This window comes from Arachis hypogaea, chromosome 13 (assembly GCF_003086295.3).
Source record: "Arachis hypogaea cultivar Tifrunner chromosome 13, arahy.Tifrunner.gnm2.J5K5, whole genome shotgun sequence".
In the NCBI taxonomy this organism is placed as follows: domain Eukaryota; kingdom Viridiplantae; phylum Streptophyta; class Magnoliopsida; order Fabales; family Fabaceae; genus Arachis; species Arachis hypogaea.
The window spans coordinates 22,641,215-22,666,098 of NC_092048.1; the positions used below are offsets into that span (position 1 = coordinate 22,641,215).

Sequence of the window (24,884 nt, forward strand, 5' to 3'; positions counted from 1 at the left end):
TTTATCAGGTACTAAAAAGTTGAACATTTATTTCTAAATTTATCGACAATTTAATAAAATAGCTAGTTCGAAAAAAAAACTATATTATCCATGAGACTCAAAAGTATTAATTATTTAATAAAATAGTCAAATATAAAAAAAATTAGAAAAATTAAGACATCAATGATGATGGTTTAGAAAACTAAGAATTTCTTAATTAAAAATGAGCTATTTATTGTTAATGAAAATAATCTATATTCGTTTAAATATTGTGAGATTATGATTTAATAATGCACCACATAATCCTTACTGTTAACAAGAATAAAAATGAGTTAATACTTAAACTATCTCGTTATTAAATGTTTATATTTTTTAGAATTCATGTTACTTTTATATAAGAATATTCAATTATATATTACTATATTAGTAAAAATAATAGTTTTTTTATTTATTATATAAATAATTATTTAAAAAATTAAATATAATAAAATATAAAAATATTATTTATACAATAAAATCAATTATTATGTATTTGTGTATAAATACATGTATAATTTAATTTAATTTAATTTATTTTTAGTTTATATTTTATATTTTAATGTATATTTTATTTTGATGATTAATTTTGGTGTATATCTAATAGAGTTGAATCGAATAGTACTTAAATAAATAATGTTATTATATCAAAATTAAAATCCAGTTTTCTTCCGTTATTTATTTTAGGTTGTGAGTAACTTGGATATATGATTCCCTGAATGAATTGAAAACGTACAGCGTAGCTAAGACACAACACGGAAATTCTCCTAAACGTCACGTTTGTATATTCCAAGGTTGAAAATTTCTAATGCGACGGCAAACGACTCGGTAGTAACTACTAAGTACTAACATAAACAAAACAAAAGAGAAGATGGATTCAAAAAAGTGACGTCTCCGAAGTGACGTTTAAATTTCTTTTCCATTCTCTTCTCTTTCTCCTGGCTTGTGTTGTGTTCTACGATTCCATTATATATTTTCTCACTTGCTTTTTACGATCACTGTACACTGTTCCATTTCCAAACTATTTTATTCCCTGAATGCCACGTCACAATCGCACACTCCATTTTTCTAAGCTTATAAATACCTCCTTCCAAGTCCCGCACACAAATGAATTCACTAGTTTTTCATTATATACCAATAATAATGGATCGTGGAAGTCAACCCTCATCTTCAACCACCAACAAGATTGAAAGAAGGCTCATTGAGAAAAACAGAAGGAACCACATGAAGATGCTTTACTCCAAACTCAACTCTCTTCTCCCTAACTATAACCCCAAGGTTTCCTTCATTTTCCAATTTCTCTTGTAAATCTCTATTTCATTTTTACAAATTCTCATATTTATTTGAATTTTTGGTGTGGATGATTACGAAGGAAGCGTTGCCACTGCCGGATCAAGTGGACGAAGCTATAAACTACATAAAGAGCTTAGAGGAGAAGGTGAAGACAGCGAAGGAAAAGAAAGAGGACTTATTGGAAAGAATGGGAAGGAAAAGGACACGTGGCAGTGGCGGTGGCGGCGATGGTAGTGGTTGCAGCAACACGAAACCGCCACAACTTGAAATTCATGAAACTGGTTCATGTCTTGAAATTGTAATGACATGCGGGTTAGACAACCAGTTCATATTCTATGAAATAATTCGCATACTCAATGAAGAGAACATCGATGTTAAGAGTGCTAATTCCTCACTCCTCGGAGATTCCATGCTCCATGTTCTCCATGCAGAGGTATATAAATATATCAACTATGTTATGTATACACAAAAAAAAAAAAAAAACATAAAATTAATTTTTTTTATAAAATAGTTATTAAAATATTGAATATATTAGTATTTTTGTAAATTTATATACTATCCACCACCTCCTTTATTTTCTCCTTTTTCGATTCCTCAAAATTGAAGGCCATGAATGCATCTTTCATGTTTAATTTCAATCTCAAATAACCCTAGAGTGTGTTTGGATGTAATTTTATCATTTTATCTTTTAAGTTGCGGTTGTAATTATAATTATGTGCGATTTAGTACAATTGTGACATAATTAAAGTTGCACACCCCAATTTAAAATTATTCAAACAACTTAAAACATAAAACAGTTAGGAGAATAACATACATGGATGATTTTTAATTTTTTATCCCTTAATTAACACTATTTTTGTTATTGTATATAATTAAGCAATAAAATAGTTATTTAATTGAATAAATTTTAATGATTTCTCTCTGGGTTTTGTGCAGATTCCTCAGCTATTGATTCAATTTGGGGCGACTAAAGTGAGTGAGAGATTGAAAAGGTTTGTGAATGGATCAGCCAGTGATATTGAATTATTGCAACCAGAGTTCTGGGATTTAGAGATTGACACTGATATCTGGAGCTTCTAGATCTCTTGCAAATTCAAATAAGCAAGGATTTAGTACCTATATCTAGATGCTATGTAAAACATGCTTACATAACCATAAGCATTTCATACCAATAATAATAATAGAGGTATCTTTAATTTCCTGACAAAAAATGACTTAATAATAAACAGCATATTTTAATTTCCAATGTAAATAATATAGATTTGAAGGTATTATTTTGACCTAGTTAGCTCCTAATGACTACAAAGCTAAGAGTTTTTTTGCTATGGTTTATGACTAATTATTCAGTTTCAACATTAATTCAGAAACATATATAAGACCCAAGAGATATATAGAGAAAGGAGTGAGAGAAGATCTGTTCATATCTTTTCAATTCAGAAGCTAGCTACTTTTTTTTTTTTTTTTGCTTAAAATTAAAGTAAATGACTTCCAAGTTCTAAAACAACTCTATATGTGTGAGTATTCGTTGCTGGATTAATCAATTTATAGTAATTAAGAAACATTTAGGGGAATATATGTTGATTCCCATTTTCATACTAATTAATTAGGGATTCCCTTAATTTCATAAACAAAATTTTGTCCTAGGTTTGCTTCAAATCATTATTGCATTAGGCAGTCTTTTGCCAACAGCATATTTAGCTAATTTAGTTTAATTAGGTAATATATATGTTATGTATATGCATGTATCCATCATGAACTCCTAAGCGAGATCATCAAATTATTGTTTAAATGAACGCAAAATTTGTATTTTATGTGGAGTTGCCTAGAACCTAGAAGGTCTATAATGATAGAGGAAAATATAGTTTTCATTGAATCTTTTTTCTTAGTAAATATATAGTAATTATATTATGAGTAATGTTAGGTAGATAAAATATTATAGATAATAAATAAAAATATATAATTAAAATATTTATATGTTAATTTTTTTTAATTATTTTTTTTATTTAGTTATACTAAAAGTTAATTCTAAATTTAATGTGAATTAAATTTTAAAAAATATTATTTTATTATTATTATATTTATAATTTTATAAATTTGTTCTCAAATAAAAATTTTGATATTTTAATCTTAAAAAAAATCTCAAATCACCTCAATATATTTTATTAAAAATAAAAATATTTTATATTTAATTAGTCTCTATTTATTAAAAATATCTGAAATTATTAATTTTTAACCTACAGAATAAAATAATAAGTAATAAATTAATACCAATTTATTAATTATAAATATTATGTGTTTAAAATTATACATGTTATACATATAAAATTATGGATGTTAAATTAAAAATTTTAACAACTTCTACTATAAAATTCATATTTTACATATAGACTATTAGAAAATAAAAAATAAAATATAAACTATAAACAAAAATTAAGAAATAAATTTTTAAAAATAATTATTAACTCATTAATTAAAATCAATAAATAAACTTATATATTAATATTAAATAAAAATATTAAAATAATTAAAATTATGATCTATTAATACACATATGAGATAATAATTTAAAAAATATAATAAGACACATAGTTTAAAATTTGGTAATATTAATTATAAAAATTTATTAATTATTGCCATCATATGTATGAAATTATGAATGCTATAAATATAAAATTGTTATTGATATGAAATTATATATGTTATGTGTATAAACTTATGAATGTTACGAGTAAATTTGTCATTGGATAAATTAATTTAAGTATTCGATATTTTTTTAAATCTAATTATGATAAAATTTAAAAATATTTGTATTGACAAATCAGAATAAATTATTATTCAATTTTAAAAAATATGAAACAAATATTATATAAGTGAAACAATAAATTAGTAATTACAAAAAATTAATTAAAATTAAAATTTAGATTACTCTAATTTTTACAATATTACGTAAGTACAGTAAAATAATAAAAAAAATCAATTAATGATTAAAAAAATCAATTAACATTAATAATATTCAAAGTATATTATATATTATGATTACTCTTTAATGCAATAGTATATATATGAAAATTAAATTATAAAATATCTCATTAATATATGGTATGTTATATTCTAATAATTAGAAATATAATATGATAAGTTGAATGATAAAAGAGTGAGATAAAAAGTTAAAATATAAAAAAATGATATAAATAAAATTAAATTAAAAAATTTTTAATTAATTATGGTTGAATTAATTTAGTCCCACATATTTTCGTTATATTATTTACACTATTGAAGAGAAAGAGCGATAGAGCGCCTTAGCTTGCATATTTTTCTTTTTTTGTTTTTTTTTTCATTTAACTCAAATAGAGTGGTAATAAGTTTAGTATATGCTTACATTTCCCTATTACATATTATCATCCTAAGCAAGTCATCATATTATACTTATTCACAAAATCATTATCACCTTATCTAATTCAGTATTTTATGAAAACAATCCTTTTGCTTGCATAATTATGAGAACAAAAATAATATTTATATGCTAAATTATTAGTCATTATATATTTATATATAAATACATGTAGTTTAATTTATTTTTAATATATATTTAATATATATCTTATATTATTAATTAATTTTAATAATTAATTTTAATATATATTTAACATGATTAAAATATATATATATATATATATATATATATAGACCGAGAGACACAATAAGTCTTAAAGATTTTTCACATGATTAGTAAATGGTTCAAAAACTTTTGGGTTTAACATTAAGTATTGAAGAAAATATTCAACATCATGTCCGTGTTGATTTCAATTAGAGTCATAATTTAAATATATGTACATTTCCGTTATGATATGTTTCCGTTCCAAAAAAAAAAAAATAGTCAAAAGCTAAAGTCTATTTGATTTTCGTTCTTATTTTTTAATTTTAATTTTATTATATATTTTTTTAACAAAAATATTATGAAAATTAATAAAATTCTTAACTTTTACACAGCTTTTTTTAAAAACAAAATTCTAAAAAATAAAATAAATAAAAATACTGGCAATATATATATATATATATATATATATATATAGACAGAAAATTAAATGTCTCCTCCTTGTGAGATATCATCTACATACTAAAGAGGAAGGGTAAAAAATCACCAGTCAAAATTGAATTTAGATCAACAACAATTTAATGGTTTCATTCCTTTTATAAATTCTCAGATAAAATGCTTCGACATTCTCGTCAACTCTTTTACTGGTCATTTTCTTTTTATCTTTACAAAGCCATCTTCAAGGCATTTTCCATTTTAATTCCCCTCATATATGAGATGATCTTACAAATCTATATTAAATAAATATTCTTCTCACAATAATATAGCTTTGCTATAATCATCAATTTTCAAGCATTTCCAATTTCCGAAATTTTGTTCCATATTGTGTATGTTATCACAAACCCTAAACAGAAAATATTTTGAAATTTATTATGTTATAGGAAGATTTAAGCTAATTTTCTTCTTATTGTTAATCATATAATCATTCATATTACCTCTTTCTATCAATTTAAATTTTTTGGATGAATGATTTCATAATACTCATCGCTCATCATGTCTGACGTTTATCTATTTTTTGCAAGTATTTTAATTTTAAAAAAAAAAAGAAAAATGGTGTAGAATATTTCATATTCAAAAGTTAGATTTCGCATTTTTGGTCAAGTTGTAGTCCGTAACTGTTCTTTTCCTTCTTTTTTGTTCTGTTTATTTTTGAAGTCTAATTTTTCCTTTTTGGTCAAGTCTTGTTTTGCTTTTATTTGCATTGCATTGGTAGTTTCCACTATGATACATGCATTGATATAAATAGTTGTATTCAGAAAAGAAAATGTTTAGGGATCAACTAGTGGTGCAATCAAGATAAATTAGATCCCAATAAAATTGTTTTATAAGAGTCCACTTAATTTTATTTTAATTTTATTGACAGTACACAATAAAAAATTAATCACACAAATTTTAATCTCTCTATTTTCATATTTACGTGAAAATTTTTAATCTCTCTCCATATTTTTGCCCACCACCACCGCAGGGTTTTTTTTTTTTTTTTTTTTGTCATCTCTCTCCATATTTGTCTGCTAGTCTTTGCTCATCTTTCTCTTTGTAAATCCACCAAAGAATTTTTGTGAGACTATTTACAGTTTTTTTTTTCCTTGTCCTATTATTTAACAACTTGTATGTGAAGATTTAAAGGGTTCGAAAAAAGCATTTTGAAAAGAAAATTATAAAATTAAGTCACTAGAAGTGGTCTGACAATTATTTATATAAAATTGATTATATATATAATTGATTGTACAACAAAAATATATAATATCTTTAAGAATTTAATTCTAATACATTTAAAATAATTTTATACATATATCTAATTACGTAATATTATATCAGTAAAAATAATTATTTTTTATATTAATTGCTGTCAATAATATCCGAAAAAACTAATATAATTAATTGATTATATAAAATATTTTACACTATTAATATATTAAAATTAGACTGTATTTTTTAAGTATGATTTTTATGTTCTAAACTGTTGAGCTAAGAATAAAATTAAGTCAAATGATAATGACAAACATTGAGTTATTGGGTTAATATCTAATTAGGTTTGAAATGTTTTATTTTAGTGTTGCAGGCCTAGGTGATAGAACAGAAGCCCAAACCAACTAGAAACAAACAAATTAATTGGGCTGAGCTGGAAGTCAAGCCAATCCAAACCCAAGTTGACACATTCAAGATAAATCAAACCAAAGCCAACGCTCACAAGCTTTCTTCGAACAAATTCAAGAAGAAAAAAAGAGAACAGTAAATAAAGAAAGCAAATGTCTAATCGTCCAAATCAATGCATGTTAAGCTAAGTCAGAAGATAAAAGTGATTTATTTCTTTTTGCATGCATGTTAATTTCTTCACTCCGCCTTCTCTAATTTTTTGCGATACCATTTTTGGATTAATAAAGAAAGAGGTGTCTGATTACTTCTGCTGAAAAATCAATGGCTTACAATATTATTTGGAGTCAAAGCACATTTATAAAGGTCTGAATTTGGTACTATCACTGAGGAAGATCATCTCTACCGCTTTGTTGACCTCAGTCAAGTAAGAAAATCAGATTTAAAATCCCTAATTTAGGGGTTAATTGAAGAAAGATAATGGATGATTTAACAAAACTCAAACTCCAAGAAGTTGACTTAAAAAACCTTAACTGAGACTTAGAATAAGGTACAAAAAGAAAAATATTTGGGACTTGGACTCAAGGAGAGAGAACCTGAATAGAGAGCTGTGTGTGAAACCTCACTACTGAGTTTGAAGTCTTGGAAGCATTGCACCTACACTAAAGAAAGCACTCCACCAAGATGAAGAATAAAGTCCTGAGAAATGTTGTTGGGTTCTGTTTATAGTATTAAAACTGTTATTCATCATCTCCTTCATGTTTTATAATTTTGTAACTCCAGTTTTAATGTATATCTTTTTGTAATTTTTTTAGAGAAAAAAGGCTAGAAAGAGAGGTATTGAGAAAAAGCCAAAGAGTTAAAAAGAGTGAGAGAAACACTTAAAAGAAAAGGCAAGAGTGATTTCAAATTTTCTTTGGTTGTAATTTTCTATCTTGTATCTTGTACCTGTGAGGTGTTCCATGCTAAGTTGGGTAAGCACGTAGTATAAAGAGTTTATGTATTAATATCACCAAGTCAAGTTTAGATTAAAACTTATGTGCCTATATAGGATTATGTGAGTCATTGGGATTGGTGTATGTAATACCGTGATTATAGTGAAAATTCCATCAATGTTGTGGTGGAGACTGGATATAGATTGTATTGCATAAGACAATCGAATCAAGATACATATAACTGTGTCATTTTCTTTCTTTCTGTTCTATTTTGTTTTCTAAATTTTATGAGACAAAAAAAAAATTATTTTCTAAATATTTCGCTATACAGTTCAGACAAAATTCTGATTTTAAAAGCTTAATAAATTAAAACAAAAGAATACCACAAATTCAACCAGTTTTTTTTAAGTCTTCTATAACCTTCCTAAACATATGGTAAAAATATCAAAATGATAGTCTTCTTAAGGATGTTGGGCAAATAAATATCACCTATAGAAGAAATACTCATGCATTATGTAACAGTCCGTTCTGCATGTTGTTTGTGTTAAAAAGTCAAACAATAATGTTTGAGAGATAATATAAATTCAACTCAAATAATATATTTTTGTCTTATTTAAATTTTTAACGTTTTAAAATTGTTTTAATTTTATTTCACTGTCAATTTTGTTAATAGATCACTAACGACAAGATAACATTAAGATGATTTAAAATATTAGTGACTTAAATAAAATAATTTAAATATTAGAGGCGACTTTAATATTTACACTAAATATTAGAGACAAACACAATATGTTTCTCACTACAAAGAATGTAAATAGTATTTGTTAGATTATAAAGGCAAGAAAAAAAGACAAAACATACACAAAACACTAACTAAAACAAATTTGAGTAAGGTTATATGTACAAGTATTTTTGTAACAAAATTCAATTAAGTTGATGCAAAGTTCAGCATAAAAAATTCGTGCATATGTTATTACTTTTTTTTCTACATTTTTGCAATACACATATTTTTGTTAGAGAACACAATAACTTATTGATATAGAACATAAATTTCAAAGCATAGCACAAAAAATTTTTGCACGTAACAAATTTAACGATATAGCACACAAATTTTTACACATAACACACAAATCTTTGTACATAGTACACAAATTTTTGTTGTGAATACATTTTGTTAGTTGGGTGAGTCAATATTCTGGCATCCGGGTATGTGGTCCTCTAAAATTTTTAGATTGTACATAAAAATTTCTATGCTATACACTAAAATTTTGTACTATATACCAAAATTTATGTATTGTATGTATTTCATTGGTATAATATATAGATTTTTGCATATAACACACAAATCTTTGTAATGGAACTCGAATTGCAAATGTATTTTGTTAGTTGGGTGGGTCAATGTTTTAAATATGTAATCCTCCAAAATTTTATATATTGCACATCAAAATTTGTGTACAATGCACTAAGATTTTTGTATTGTATAGTAAAATTTGTATGTTGTGCGTATTTTATTAGTACAACACACAAATTTTTGCACATAGTACATAAATTTTTACTGCAAATGTATTTTGTTATTTGAGTACTATGCATATTTTATTGATTAGGAGAATAAGATGAAAATGACGAAGATGATGATGATGATAATAAAAGAGAGTTAAAAAAAAAAAAAGACAAAGATACTCACCTATGTCCCAAAAAAAAGAGCGCCCAGCAGCGCAAGGACATGTAATTTAATTTAAAAAAATACTTTCTTTTTTATCCAAATAAAATTAAAAGTTCATTTAACATTTAAATCTTTTTTTAAAAATTTGTTCAAATATAAAATAATTTTTTTATTAAAAAACATTATTTTCAAAAAAGATAAAACTAATAATTTTTTTTCTAAAAACCAATCCAAACTTACACATTAACTGGTTTTTAGCTTAAAATTATTAGTTATGATTATGATCTATTTTAAAAGTTCTCCTTGAACATAATTTTCTTTCTAGCGAAAAGATTTCTTGCGAAAAAACTCTTTTTTCGTTTCCCAAATATACTATTAGTTTGGGTTTTAATATAAGAATTCTCACTCCTACTTACTAGTCACTATATTCAGATTGAGGATTAGGATTACTTTAGTTCAACAACAATAATAAGTGAATGAATATTGTCATTTCTAATTTTGATAATGCTACTTTTTTTTTTTTTTCATAAATCTATGTAACCACATACTACAAAAAAATAATGTATAAAGTAACGTTATAAAAAATAAGAGTGATAGTTTCATCATCTTAATAATAATAAATAAAAATAATGAAAAAGTGAAACTCCAATTAAGGTCCTAACAATTGTTGGAAGAGAGCCATGAAAGGCTATGCACTCTAAGCTATTATACAAAGAAATGTTCACGTAAAAGTTCATGAACACTTTCTCAATATATTTTCTTACAGTTTCTTTAATTAAACTTGACTTTGCTAGTGATATAAGGAAAGTGGATGAAATTTAAACTATGAAGTATGACTAAGCTTAATTTCTTGCTAGCATATAGAAGGAAACATGAGAAATATTCAACTCAAAACAGGTACATGTAGCTACACTTGCGTTCTTTCATGATCTTGCCACACAAATTCTTACTAGTTTACTCTGCAAAACTTAAGGTTCTTTCAGCCTGTAAAAGCAACAGGCAAATCTCAACAAATAAGATTCTTTTCCGAATTAAAAACTCAAGCATCAAAGTTCTTGTGAGCATGATCAATTGATCACCAGTAGGTGGAAATCAAGTTTACTTAAAAAAAGATTTTTAATGTTTACTTATATGTAGAAACACTAGGTAATTGAATCCATTCTTGTTTTGATAAGTCCATTTTACCATACATAAATTGTAAAGAAGATCAATTGAGTTCTTATCACCAATTCACCAAAATAATATTTTGACATAAATCAATGGAAGCACCAGAAATACTTCGTGACTAATTTATTTCAGCATTCTGGATGCTTCGATCTTGAAGGAAATAAATGGAAGTTTAATGAGTGTTTCTAGCCATTAGTAAAGCTAGCTGCTGAACAAAGTTATGCCTTTCACCGTTTCACGAATAGTAGCAGTAGCAGCGAACTCACTGATATGATATCAAGGTTCATCCTGAACTTGGTGAACCTGTCAAAATTAATGTAAATTACGTAGGAGTTAGTATGCAATCTGAATATAAACTACGATAATGAAGGCAGAAACATGCAGAATAAGGATAATGACTTGACATGAAAGGCCTGAATCATTGATATGAAAATGTCAAATTATGCCATATAATGAGCATAAAGCAAGACTTTTAAGGTATTCACTTCTAGCAAACAAGGTTTTATTTCGATTGCTTAATTTTAGAGGAACTGAACTTGGAGGGGGAAAAGGTGTAAAATCAAATATTTTGTTGTTTTTAATAAGGAAATATATCAATTCATTTAGCAATGACAATTGGTGTTAAGACTCAAAAATACTGCGTAAGTTCTTGGGATGTGACATTTCTCTCTGACTTCTGGAGCTTTTGAATTACTTTGTTCAAATTCTATGTCGTGTATGTGAAGACATTACGTAATATAGCTGCATCCATTTCTAGAACATTTCTAGAACATACTAATATAGCTGCATTTGACAAATATAGCTGCATCCATTTCTAGAACATACTAATACTAACAACTACTGCAGCAACAATAACAGCAACAATAAATTCTTTTTAGGCTTGAAAACATTGAAATTTTGGTATCTTTCAGGACAGGTTTCATTAATGAATCCCTTTTATCCTATCAATTAAAAGAACAGATGATTGCACACATAATATAAGGATGAATGAGCCGTGAAAGAACTTACTGGTGCTTGAAAGCTGAAACTCGAAGGTAGTGTGCTCGATGTACTATAATCCTTGCTTTCCTTCAGATCACCTTTTTGGACAGAAGGTTCTGCTAAGGACAGGAAAAACTGCGGAATAGGAGGAATACCTACATCAAGATTTCCTTCCAAAGCTTGAACAACCTCTTTCATTGTTGGTCTATCATTCTCATCATCTTGAATGCACCAACAACCAACCTTGCATGCTCTATTTACCTCTTCTGCGCTGAATTTGCCTTGTAGTTTGGAATCTACTAAAGGCAGAACATCCTCCCCATTGTTCAATGCATTGAAAACAATTGACGGGAAATAACTAGCTAGATCATCATTTACTAGATCCATGTTCCTTCTACCTGAAATGATCTCAAGAAGGACTTGACCATAGCTATATACATCAACTTTTGCAGTGATTGGAACGCCGGAGAACCACTCTGTTGCAAGATAGCCTCTTGTTCCTCTCATGGTAGTAAGAACTCGACTAAAGTCTCGGCCTAGAAGCTTTGCCAAGCCAAAGTCCGCGACTTGAGGATTAAACTCGGCATCCAACAAAATGTTCTCCGGCTTGATGTCGCAATGAATGATGCAGTCTCTACAATGCTCATGTAGGTAAGCTAAACCTTTGGCAGTGCCAAGAGCAATATTGTATCTAGTTCCCCAATCTAAGACATTAGAATCACTCTGGAACAAGTGAGATTCTAGAGAACCATTTGGCATGTAATCATAAATTATGAATCTCTGGGAACCTTGTAAGCAGAATCCAAGTAAGCGAACAAGATTTTTGTGCTGGATCAGCCCTACCGTATTGAGTTCTGCTCGAAGCTGTTTTTCTTCTTGAAAGTGTCCTCGAAGTTCCTTGACAGCTACGAAAGTTGAATCAGGGAATTCCCCTTTGTAAACAGTGCTGAAACCACCGTTTCCAAGCTTAATTGTGAAGTTTCTAGTTGCTTTTCTCAAATCTCTGTAGTTGTACTGCTTCAATGTATCTCCTCCCATTACCTTAGATGAAGTGGTGGTGCCTCTCTTCCATAGCCTTATCAGCAAAATGGCAATAGCAACCATCACACTAGTAAGCCCAATCGCCACCTCCACAACCACCCAAGTAGCATTCTTCCTTCCACTATGTTTGGCATTCACTCTTGTATCCTCATTACGACCGTGAAAGTCACATTTTTTGTGGTCCATGTTGATGGTAACCCATTCGTTTGACCACCCTAAAAGTTTGAGCTTTCCAGATCCATCTAAAACATATCTTGCAAGATTGTATGAGTTGCCATATGAAAACAAAACATACGAGTAAATGTCCACATATCCTATAAAGTGAAATTCAAAATCATACACGTAATCTTTAGTTTCATGAAACCGATTTATGCAGAATTTAGACTCAGTAAAACCATCATTTTGCAACAATTGAACCTCAGCTAAATCCACAGAAACTGTAGTTACCTCGGCAGAGAAGTTGCCAGTTGATGGATTACTTGTAGCTAGCCAAGATTTCAGAACCCTTTTAATACCTCTGTCGTTATCATATTCCAAATACGCATTAGGCAGCAAGGTATCAGTTGGGTAATCAAAGCTTTGCCAATCATATTTATCAAATGAGCTGCTTATAATAAAGTTTCCATCTTCCCGAAGCTTAGCAGCTTTCGAATCCAAAGGATCATCCAAACTAAAGGAAGAGTTCGCTGACCAAACTGCATGACCGGTGGAAGTATAGAGAGATAGATTGCCATGCTTGTCAAGTTCTAACCATGAAGAGTATGGATCAGATATAGGATGATCCCTGTTGGCTACCCACACCACTGTTCTTTCTGGCGTTGGTAACCCTTTGTACCATATCCCTAGGTAATAATTGCGAGAGTTGTTACCTGAACCTGATGGTGAGAAGAAACCCATTTCAAATATTTGTCCATAGGAAACTAGAGTTTGATTTCCTGAAAGTCTCTGCCCTGGAAAGATGCTATCAGATTCAATGGATACATGGAACTGGAATGACATGAGAAAGAGCAGAACAAGATCAAAATTGAACATCCATGACCCCATTCCTCCTCCTCTCTATGATTTAGTTATCTTCTTGTTGAATGCCAGAATAAAAATATGCATAGCATGCAAGTCATTGACTTGCTAGTTGACTTGTGTCGCCTAGTAGAATTACCCTAATATAAAATACAGAAAAGTCATGCATGCTGGCTTATTATTTCATACCTGGATGAGCATGCGTCATGTAGTTGTGGCCAAAACAACTGAGATTAATTTAAACATTTAATCAAACTAGAATGAAAATAAAAAAGAGAATGCAATTTGGACTTGTGGGAAGAAGAGAAAAGTCATACGCTGGACAGATATGATTATTTAAAGCAGAAGTGCAGCATGGAGCAGCGGCAACACCGAGTTTCGCCTCCAGCTGACGGCCCCTCCTGAGGCCGGTGGTCAGCGTTGTGCCTGTATATCGAGATGGGGTTCCCTTTCTCCATAAGTGGTTTGGGTGAGTGTGGAATAATGAGAACAGGTAGACGAATCCAACTACTGGTAATTGCTGACAGTTCCGTCGGGTCAGATTGCTGTCATGCACAGTTCAGTGAATGATAAACGGTGCATCGAGTAAGAGTATTCTTTGCCAGACAGAGACAGAGAGAGACAGGAATTAATAAATAAAAAAAGTGTCAGTATTATGTTTAGTGTAGAAGTGCACAGAATTAAATTATATCTCAATTTCATTTGAATTAAAATTAGAGGATGAAATAGTTAAATTTACAAAAATACCCTTAACTTCAATATGCAACTCTAACCCCAAACTCAAATTCAATTTTTCAAAAATGTAGCCCTAGCCCACTTCAGATCCCTTCTCGTCTCCTCTTTCCAAATCTTCCGGTCTTTTCCGTCGCCAGTAGAAACGCCAAGGACTACCAAGCGACGACGGCGCGTCTATCTTCAGTGGTTCACAATTGCATCTTCAAGCCTCTGACGGTCCTGTTGTAACTAGTAGAATAATTATTTTCTTAACTTTAAAGCGGCAAGTTGCAACTAGGGGTGTGCATGGTCCGGCCCGACCCGAAGACCCGACCCGGTCTCGAACACTTTAGGGACTAATTTGGTGTGATTTCATCGGGTGTAGAGTCGGGTATGAGTCTCAAAAATAGACTCGGTCATTATTTCGGGTCGAGTTCGGGCCATAGCTCGGGTCACCCGAAATCGGCCCGGTCATCATACATAATTAATATTTTGTATTATTAGTGATGGATGATGGCTATTATTATGTGAAATTTAAGTGTTGTAAACCTTAATATTTTGTGTTATTAGTCATTATATATAAAACTATAAGTTAATATTTTATGTTTAAAATGCATAAGACTTTAGACTAATGCATAATCTTGTATTATTTGTATTGATTTAAATATTTGGTGTTATTAGGCAATATTAGTATTGATTATGGTTATACTTTAATTTTAGAGAAGAGTTAGTTCTTATTATATTTTTCTAAGTGAATTTTACCATGTCAAAAATGATTGGAGTCTTGGAAATTTGGATATTTTTACATGCTAACTTACAAGAAAGTATCAAGGTAATATAATGTTAACGGCCCGATTTTCACCCGGTTTTTACCCGATATAAACGTGGCGCGAAAGTGTATAGGTTTCATCGGGTCTAGGGTCGGGTTCAGGTCTAACAAATATGCCCGGTATATATTTCGGGTCGGGTCTGGGTCACATCAAACTTGGTTTCACCCGTCCCATGCACACCCCTAATTGCAACACAGACCCGTCCGGATCAGCTGTTCAAGCGGTTAGGGTCGAAACGACCCATTGTTACTAAATTTTAAAATTTGTTTGGTTGCCATTAAAATTGTGAATTTTTTTTATTTTATATGTTTTGACAAAATTTTAATAGTAAAATTAAAAATATTTAAAAAAATTTAAAAATTATTATTTTTTAAAAGATTTTTTTATTTAAAAAAATATTTTTAACGTAATAAATAAACAAAAAATATTTTTATATTGTATCCAAATATAATTATTAGATAAAAATATATTTTATATGAGATATCAAAATATAAAATTATTTTTATTTTTTTAAAAGATCTTTAAAAAATAATCACTTAAAAAAGGATCTTTTTTATAGAAACTCATCCAAACAAAAATCACTTAAAAAAAAGATTTATTGCTATTAATTTTTTTTTATATTTTATTTAGATAAATTGGACAACCTTTAATTCTAGACATTATAAACTTATGTACAATGTATACTCACATATATAATACTTAAAGATTCTCATTCACTACTTAACCTTATTTTGAATCCCTATACACCATTTTAAGAAGCACCATAATTGTCACTTAAACTAAGCCTCAGATATGCTAATGATTGATTTAAATGCACTTTCCATCCAAATTTCAAACCAAATGGGCTAGATTATCAGTTCTTCGATTTTTTTTATTAAATTGACCGATTCAGTGTGATTTTAATAATATGAATTTATATTCTTAATTTCAATTTTCTCTCCAAATTTTAATTTTATCGTCACATTTATATTTATGAGAAGAAAAAGTATTGGAGAACAACTTATAATCAATCAAATTTTAACAACTATAATTAATATTTATTTTTTAATAAAATAATATGTTTAATATGTTAATAATCAACATTAATTACAGATTTGAAAAATAAGGAGTGCCAAATATTGCAGCTCCATATTCACGTCATCTGCGTCAAGAGGAACCCAACCCCAGGCCCGAGATCGCACCCCAACCCCTATTCAGGTGTTGTCACCGTTGGGGAGGTTGCATCGTCGTCATGCTGCCGTACAGTCCGATCAAACGCGTATCGCCAGTCCCCACTTCCATTTGTTATGCAACCTGTCCTGTCGAAGAGAAGCTCAACGTATACACCGCAATCGCATCCCAACCCCGCTCCAGTTGTTGTCGTCGTTGTGCATGTGTCGTCGTCTTGCCGCCAAACAGCCCGTCCAAATGCGCAACGACGTGATCAGGGAATTCTCGTGCAGCCATACCATTCTACCTCCAAAGGAGCAAGGTGCCGCTAAAGGCAGATTGAGAGTGTTGCATCAATAGAACCATCAATTAATGAAGAAGGATCGTGTGACACTTCCTATGATGTAAGTGATCACTCTAATTGCACCAAAGTCAATATCCTGTGTTTGAGTGATGATGAAACTCAACGTGTAGACAAGGTAAGTGGTGATTTAGTAGTATAATTGGTGTGATTTTTTTTATGTTAGTTTGATGGTACAACTTTGATATATGATGTGTTTTTAGTAGATTTTTGTTTTGCAAGTTACCTGTGTGTTTTGCAGTTTTGCTTTAATTTTTTTTACAGTATTAACAGGGATACTCTTGTGCATTATTTGATCTCTCGTAGTAATTTAGTGTATTTTTGTATGTAAACTATTAGACTTTTATTTGTTTATACATTGGTGTTCTCAGTGAATAAGTGGATGTTGGAAGAGGTTTTTTGGGTATTGAATAATGGATGCTTATCTCTTTATATGATGCGTTTTTTGTTTGATTCGCTTAGCTGTATTAGGGTGTTTTCAATTGCAAGTCGAAGAAGTTACAGACGTTATTAAGTTGGAAAATAATGATACAGAGTTGAGTCATAAGGTGTAAAGTGTATTTTATTATTGTCATAATACTAACGAGCTATTGGATTCCAATTTTTAAGTGTGTGCGGCATTGAAAATTTTTTTTGAATGGATTTGCAATTGCCGGATCATAGTGTCATTCAGCTAGAGAAAATCCTCTATGTAGGATTCCGATTTGATTCGTTACAACGTGCACAAGAATTCTATTCGAATATGCAAAGAAAGTTGGGTTCATCACTAAGATTAGGAACACCAATTTTGACAAGACAATGAAGGAATTAAGGATATCCATTAATCAATCAATACATTGCAATCGAGAAGGTTATCGGGAGTCTCGAGTGAAGGCAGCATCTGGTAAAAAAAATAACAACCACGAGATGTAGAGCAAAGATGTATGTGATGTTGGATAGGCAAAAGGACAATTAGATGGTGTCAAAATTAGAATTGAAGCACATCCACCAGTGTTCTGCTAAGAAATCGGTCCATTATCATGAGTACAGAAAATTGGCCATGCATGCCAAGTGTGTGATTGAGGACAACGATGAGACTAGCATATGGCCTAACAAGACCTACAGTTGTGCTGATAATAATGCAGATGTTAAGGAAATGTTGAGCTATTTCTTGCGAATGAAAGAGATCAACCCGGATTTCTTTTATGAAATAGATGTCGACAAAGCTAACAAGCTTAGGAATGCGCTCTAGGTTGATGCAATGTGCAGGGCATCGAACGAATATTATGGAGATATGGTGTCATTCGACACAACATACAGGAGAAACAAGTATGTGTGTGTTTGTGTCTCTAGTGGAAGCTTTTCTATTTTGAAATTACCGCAGGTTCTTACTTGTGGCTATTTTTCTTGTAGGCATAGACTACCGTTTGCATCTTTTGTTGGTGTCAACCATTACGGGAAGTCCACTCGGCTTGGCTATGCTTTGCTTGGGAATGAGAAAATTCCTAGCTTTGAGTGAGTCTTCACATAATGTGTTAAATGCATGGGAACTGCCCCATAGGGTGTCATCACCAACCAGTACAAGGTCATGTTTGGTGCTATTAGGAATGTCTTTCCAAATACTCGCTACCAATGGTGCATATGGCACATATTGAAGAAGATACCAGCTAAGCTCGGAGGATACGCTTGGTACAGAAAGATACATGCTAAAATGAATGACATTGTATGAAATGCTCGGCCTGTGGAATATTTCAAAAGATGATTGGGCTAGATTCATTTTAGAGTTCAATCTAAGGCACAACAGATGGCTATCAGGTTCATTACCACTAACCTATATCAAGTTTTAGTTTTTGTGTTACGTTTTGTCATGTGCCTGTATGTTCTTTTTGGAGAGTAAAGTTTTTTTTATTATATTGGATTTTTGGTTCCGTTCTTACTGGATTATGGTGGTGCTTTTCAAATTTTTGTTTTTGCAGACCTTCATGATGATCGACGAATGTGGGTTCCAATCTTTTTTCTTTGTGAATTTTGGACAGGTATGAGGAGTACTCAAAGAGGTGAAAGTATGCATGCTTTTTACAAGAGGTTTTTATATTGCAAGAGTAGATTGGTTCAATTCGTGTATGAGTATGACAATGTATTTGGAAACAAAGAACAAAAAGAACTGGAGGACGATACTGCAGACTCTAAAAAAGTTATCCTCTGTTCACCTAGCTTTACAATTGAAAGACAATTTTAACAGGAGTGCACAAGCTCTATGTTTAGGGAAGTCCAACAGGAATTCAAGAAAAAATGTGATTGTTTAATCTGTGGTGTGACACAAGATTGTGATTTGTTCCGTGTGAACGTGGACGAGCAATACCTACTTTATGGGGAGTCTAGGTATTGCACGTACGGCATTGATTTTGACCCTTTGACATACAAGGTTCGGTGCGGGTGTAACATGTTTGAATCAAGAGGTATATGGTGTTGTCATTGTCTTACTGTGTTTTCATATTAAAAAGTAGATAGAGTACCATCTTACTATGTTCTCTCTCGATGGAGCAAGAATGTACAACATAAGCACACTTACATCAAGAGCAACTATGACGTGAATCGATTATCGATCAGATGAAAGTCATAACTTATTCAGAGAATTGTGTTCATACTTCTTTAATGTTGCCCAGGTTTTCATGACCTGTGATGAAGAAGCAGCCATGTTGCATTCGGCTCTTGACGATGTAAGGGCCAAGCTAATTGATTATCGTGCCAACTTGGGGTCCAAGAATGTTGTTGGTACATATAACAACATGGCCACATAATATGAGTGCGTGGTTGGCCCAGACGGCATTTAAGGCCCTTCAAAGGTGGCAACGAAGGGTCAGCCGAGATCAAAGAGGCTTGGAGATGAATTGGATAGATCGATCAAAAAATCTATATGAAGAAGGAAGAGAAATACACATCTGGTATGTGTTTAGCCTCAGTTAATTTTGTACCCTTTGTTGAGATGGCTTTATGGATATAACTGACTTATTTTCTTTTTGCATGGTGATTTTTTTCAGAAAAATGATGTAGCAGCCACTCGAAATGTAGAGGTCAGTTCTACTGATAGAGCGAATTAATCGCAAGAACACGGCGAGTTCATGTCTTTGTTAAACTCATTGTAAGAAAGAATTTACCTTACTTTTTTTAATCTTAACTTATTTAATTTCAACTATTATTTTTTTTATATTCATATCTTATATTTTTTAAGAGTACTATGCCTTTCAAATAATTAATAATTTATTATTTATTTTTAAATAATTTTAATTAATAATTTTTTAATTAAATACGCTATAAATTTTTGGTATTTTATAATTTTATAATATATTATTGATATTGTTGTCTCTTTTATATAATTGTCATATTAAAATAATATTACAAAAAATAATTTTTAAGATTTTTTTCTTTATATCTGGATAAAATCAATTTAATAACTATATATTATTCCTAAATTGCTTTTATGTAATGAAAAATATAAAAAAAATTAAATTTTTTTTAAATTCAGTCCCTCCAATTATGATTAAAATATCTTTCACTATAATTATACATGAATATGCTAAAAAAATAGGAGTGATTCTTTTTGTTTCATATTTTTACGTTTTGTGTTTGTCAATGCCCATTTTTTCTTTAATTTTAAAACTTATATCATAGAATTAACAAATAATATGCATAATCATGAATATACAAATTAAGAAACAAAAAATTTTAGTTAAATAAAAATAACAAATTAATATCTTAAAAAAACATAAAAGTTGATAAAAACTAACAAATTTACTTCACAGGTCGTGGTGGTTTTGCAGGTTTTATATTTGTTTCTTTAAAATCTTGTACAAGGACCACATTTTATATAAATATTGAGAGGACAAAAAAATTATCAGTGTATTCAGTTTTAAGACAATTTAGTATGATTGATTTTCAACTAGTTTATTTAAGTAAATTATCGAAGATATGACATTATAAATTCAAGATTTGCGGATACCAGCTTTAGTGGATTCACAAAGTGAAAAAGTAAATCTTATTAATAAAACTATTATGAAGATTTTTAATAAGAACAATACTACATGACCAACAAGTATTATCATTTTTAACCAACACTTAGCCGGTAATAATTTGTACTCATATTTACAGAAGTTTTGCACACAATAAACATATAGTTTGCACCTATGTTTACCAAAATTTTGCACACATGAATCATTGTCATTTGCACTCAAATTCTTTAGAGTTTGAACACATAAATTAATAAAATTTATCTGTTAAAAATAATTTAATATTTATATTGACCAAAAGATGACCAAAACTACTAAAAATTACTAATTTTTAAGAATTTTTCTTTTAATAATAATAATATTAATAATAACAAGAACAAAAATAATAATAACTATGATAATATTAACAATACTGTTTAATATTTATTTTTATTCAAAATAATATTTTCTTATAAAATTTAAACACTTTATAAATTTATATTCTCATATAATTCATACCACAAATACATCAATAGTAGGAACTCACATAAATATCACATAATTTTGTTTTTGGATTACTCTCATTCATTAACAATTCATTACCTCTTTATTTTTTTTTTTTGGTGATTCAATTCATGACCTCTTATTGATCCAACATTGTAATAGATTTTCACACCAGGGCCCAACCATTGAAGTTTTGGAATTATCCACTCAAAAAAGACTAACAGAATTTTTTTCTTCAAATAAAAGACCCACACGATATACATATGGTTTTGGTTAGTTCATTTCTTTTTTGCCCTACTGGTATACAAAGGGTTACCAATGCCACAAAGAACAATTGTGTGGATATAGGGCTGGCAATTCATATCCTACCCGCGGATATCCAACCCGGTTCAACCCGTTTGGGTAGGGTAGGCTACCCGATCTGCCGCGGGTAGGATAGGGTATGGTCCGGATATGCCTGCGGGTAAGGTAGGGTACAAGTTTAGGGTGTATCCTACCCTACCCTACCCGCACCTCATATATAACACATATTTTATAAAAATTAGGTATATAGCGAAGGAAGTAAGAGTTGAACCCACAACCTCTTTTATGTAATGACTTACAATAAGTGAACAACCACTAAAACTAGTTAGTTAATTTAGTAATTTAGAGCATTAATTTTTTATTTTTTATGTTATTAATATATATAAAATTCGAAATGATTGAATTTTATATTTACTTTGAAAAAATTTGATATTTCTGCGGGTAGGGTAGGGTAGGGTTTAGAATTTTAGGGTGCGGGTAGGGTTAGGGTTGAGAGATTCTCAACCTGCGGGTAGGGTAGGGTAGAGTTTTAATAAAATTTTCAACCCACGGGTATGGTCAAACCCTACCTTACCCATTGCCAGCCCTATGTGGATAATAGTTTATATTAAGAAAATTACCAGCAAAGCGAACATGCAATTCCTACTGGACTTGTTGTTTTTACGTTAATACTTCTTGATTGTTTTGTTCTAATCACTTGAAAATATGAAATGGCCAACAAAATTTTCTCGAATCAGAAACATCTAGTATTGCATGGATGTGCCACGGCAAAATTATATGTTGCACTGTAGGACACAATAACATCTTTAGGACAAGTAGGATGAAATATTGACTGAACTCTATTCTGTCAGTTACGGTCTCCATAGAGCAGTTGTTGACGAAATCTCGAAGTTGTATGATTTTCATCCTGTGGAATTATTTTTTAATGGTCACATGAGCAGCATTATTGCCGTCAAAAGATGGGAAGTTGTCGTTTACAATATGGAGGTTTATTAGTTTAAAATCAATTGTACAATATGGATAAAAAAGAAAAAAAAAACATGAAAACCGAACGAATTTGTCCATGGAATGCTGCTTAATACGGAAAGGGATACTCACCATGGAAGGGATTTCAAAAACATGCTGAAATAGTTTGGGGTAAATAGTTAGATACTTTCGACGCTGGTTGGGAATGCAAACAAGTTTAACTGAAAAATGTAATCTGACACAAGCATCCAATTAATACTAAACTAAACACACATTAAAGCTCAAACAATAACACCCCACATCTAGTTTAGAGAAAACACTTTATTCATTAATCAAATTTTAACTACACGCACAGGAAAAAAGAGAGAGAGAGAGAAAAAAAAGAGAAAAGAAAACTCAACACGAGGAATGGTATATCAGTACCAAGAGCAACATCAAACATTTTTAAATAATTTAGACCATTGAATCTATAAATTACTAAATTATAAACTAACACCAATTTAGAAAAAAATTCCAAGATTCAACCTTTTGTTTTTCCAAAACTCCTAAACTACTGAGAAAGCATCAACTATATCCAAAATACAAGGATAACAAAACATAAAGTCATTCAATAGCAACCTCTGTTAATCAAACAAAAATTAAGAGAACATTGAACGAAACTAATTAAATTCAATTACTGACAACTATACATATAATCTGAACCATGGGATAGTGCAAAAAAAAAGATCAACTTTAATTAGAAGACACATCCAAAAAAATCACTCAGTTAATGGGATTACAACTACTATTTTTATTCAGAACTCCAAAAAATTACTCTTAGTTATAGGGATAACTAGTTATTTTTTCTCCCAAACAGTCCAACAATTACTACATAGACTATCTTACTGCTTCAAGTTTAAGTTGGCCATATTCAAATTCAATTTTAATCCAGAAAATAAAAAACAAACAAACTTATAACTCTGTTTTTATCCACACTTGCGAATTCTCTCAACAAAAACAATTACTAACGCATACAAGAGCTCTCTAGCAAAGTATAATAACCAGTATCATAGAAGATTCAGTTCAATTTATATAATCTAACGTCTAATATTACAAAAAAGTAACATCCACAAATTAAAAAAATGCATCTTATATGAATATCTAATCCTAATATATGAACCCTAAACAGATCAGCAACATCCTTTGATTATTGAAACCGTAAGTTACTACTAACCTGTTAGAGCAACGGCGCCGACGGAGGAGGAAGAGCCTGCAGGATGCATCTTGGAGGCAGTGTTGGTTGCGGCACTGACTAAGGTTGGTCAGGAAGAAGAGACGAAGTGGGATGGTGATGCTTCGGCGGGATAGGGAGAAGTCCGACGTGGCGTGCATGGAGGCTAAGCACATGGAGGTGTCATTGGGTGGTCCAACGGAGAAGGGGATGCATCTTCAATGAAATGGCGACGGTGACCTATAGCAGTAGTGGTTGCAATGCGTTGATCTTCTGAAGACCCGCAATCGGTCGTCAATGGAAGCGCGGGTGGTGCTGACTAGGGTTGACACCGGCGACGAAAACGCGTACGAAGAAGGAGGTTGGGTGGGGCTGCCGTCAGGTTTTGGGGGCCGTTGATGAACGGCGAAAGTTAGGGTTAGTTAGGTTTACAATAGGTAATTAGGGTGAATTAGGTTTTTTTTTTTCACGACTGCATGCACAAGACGGAATTCGAACCCCTGATACTTGTTTAAGCGGACTAGTGAGCTAACCCAATAGACCAACCCAATTTGGTTAGGGTGAATTAGGTTTACTATGAGTAATTGGGGATATGGCTTTTTTGATAAAATGGGAACTGGGATCCAGCCCAATGAAAATTGACAGAAGTTGGCTAGACCCCCTATTAGTTATTTAGCAGAATTGATAAATAAAAGATGTGTTATTCCTAAAAATATTTCCGGCATATAATTTTACATTGGGAAAGTATGGGGAGCCAATGGAATATTTGTACAATGCGTACAATGGACGTTTAGGGAGTATTAGAGATATAACCATTAGTGTTATCTTTTTCCATCCTTTTGGGATGAGTGGTATCATGACATGGTATTAGAGTTCTAGATTTGAAAGGTTAAGAGTTCGATCCTTGATGAACTCTAAAATCAATTTAAATTTTTGGGACGAGTGATTTTATGACGTGAGATATTTATTATCTCTATTACCCATCATTTTTTCAGACTACCAACATTTTTTTCTAAAGAAAAAACTTCTACTTCTACTGTATAACTTAACGGATATATTACTGAAAAAAAAAGTCTCTCTT

The 24,884-nt window shown here is 30.5% G+C and overlaps 2 protein-coding genes across 6 annotated transcripts; one reads left to right on the plus strand and one right to left on the minus strand.

Moving 5' to 3' along the window:
* Positions 1-1,080: 1,080 nt before the first annotated feature.
* Positions 1,081-2,729, plus strand: LOC112735810 (transcription factor bHLH162). The gene is made up of 3 exons (XM_025785298.3): positions 1,081-1,293; positions 1,388-1,741; positions 2,245-2,729. Exons 1-3 carry the CDS (start codon positions 1,123-1,125, stop codon positions 2,386-2,388), a joined length of 669 nt encoding a protein of 222 aa, XP_025641083.1. The 5' UTR covers positions 1,081-1,122; the 3' UTR covers positions 2,389-2,729.
* Positions 2,730-10,738: 8,009 nt separating this feature from the next.
* LOC112737677 (G-type lectin S-receptor-like serine/threonine-protein kinase At2g19130) lies at positions 10,739-14,462 on the minus strand. Of its 5 annotated transcripts, XM_072211446.1 has the most exons (4): positions 14,119-14,445; positions 13,654-13,734; positions 11,771-13,530; positions 10,739-11,065 (listed from the first exon to the last, which is right to left on the minus strand). In XM_072211446.1, exons 2-4 carry the CDS (start codon positions 13,679-13,681, stop codon positions 11,039-11,041), a joined length of 1,815 nt encoding a protein of 604 aa, XP_072067547.1. In that variant the 5' UTR covers positions 13,682-13,734; positions 14,119-14,445; the 3' UTR covers positions 10,739-11,038. The 5 variants fall into 5 exon arrangements, with proteins under 5 accessions (XP_072067547.1, XP_025643460.1, XP_072067546.1 ...); XM_025787675.3 differs by having other exon boundaries at positions 11,771-13,941; positions 14,119-14,462; XM_072211445.1 differs by having other exon boundaries at positions 11,771-13,734.
* Between the last annotated feature and the right edge of the window lie 10,422 nt (positions 14,463-24,884).

Bases quoted from the DNA above. Each gene is read 5' to 3' on its own strand.
- LOC112737677 (XM_025787675.3), bottom strand. From the start codon at position 13,828: ATGGGGTCATGGATGTTCAATTTTGATCTTGTTCTGCTCTTTCTCATG. The intron at 11,066-11,770 runs GTAAGTTCTTTC...TAATTTTGACAG, and splicing joins GTTTCAGCTTTCAAGCACCA to GTTCACCAAGTTCAGGATGA.
- LOC112735810 (XM_025785298.3), top strand. From the start codon at position 1,123: ATGAATTCACTAGTTTTTCATTATATACCAATAATAATGGATCGTGGA. The intron at 1,294-1,387 runs GTTTCCTTCATT...ATGATTACGAAG, and splicing joins TCCCTAACTATAACCCCAAG to GAAGCGTTGCCACTGCCGGA. The intron at 1,742-2,244 runs GTATATAAATAT...GGTTTTGTGCAG, and splicing joins TCCATGTTCTCCATGCAGAG to ATTCCTCAGCTATTGATTCA.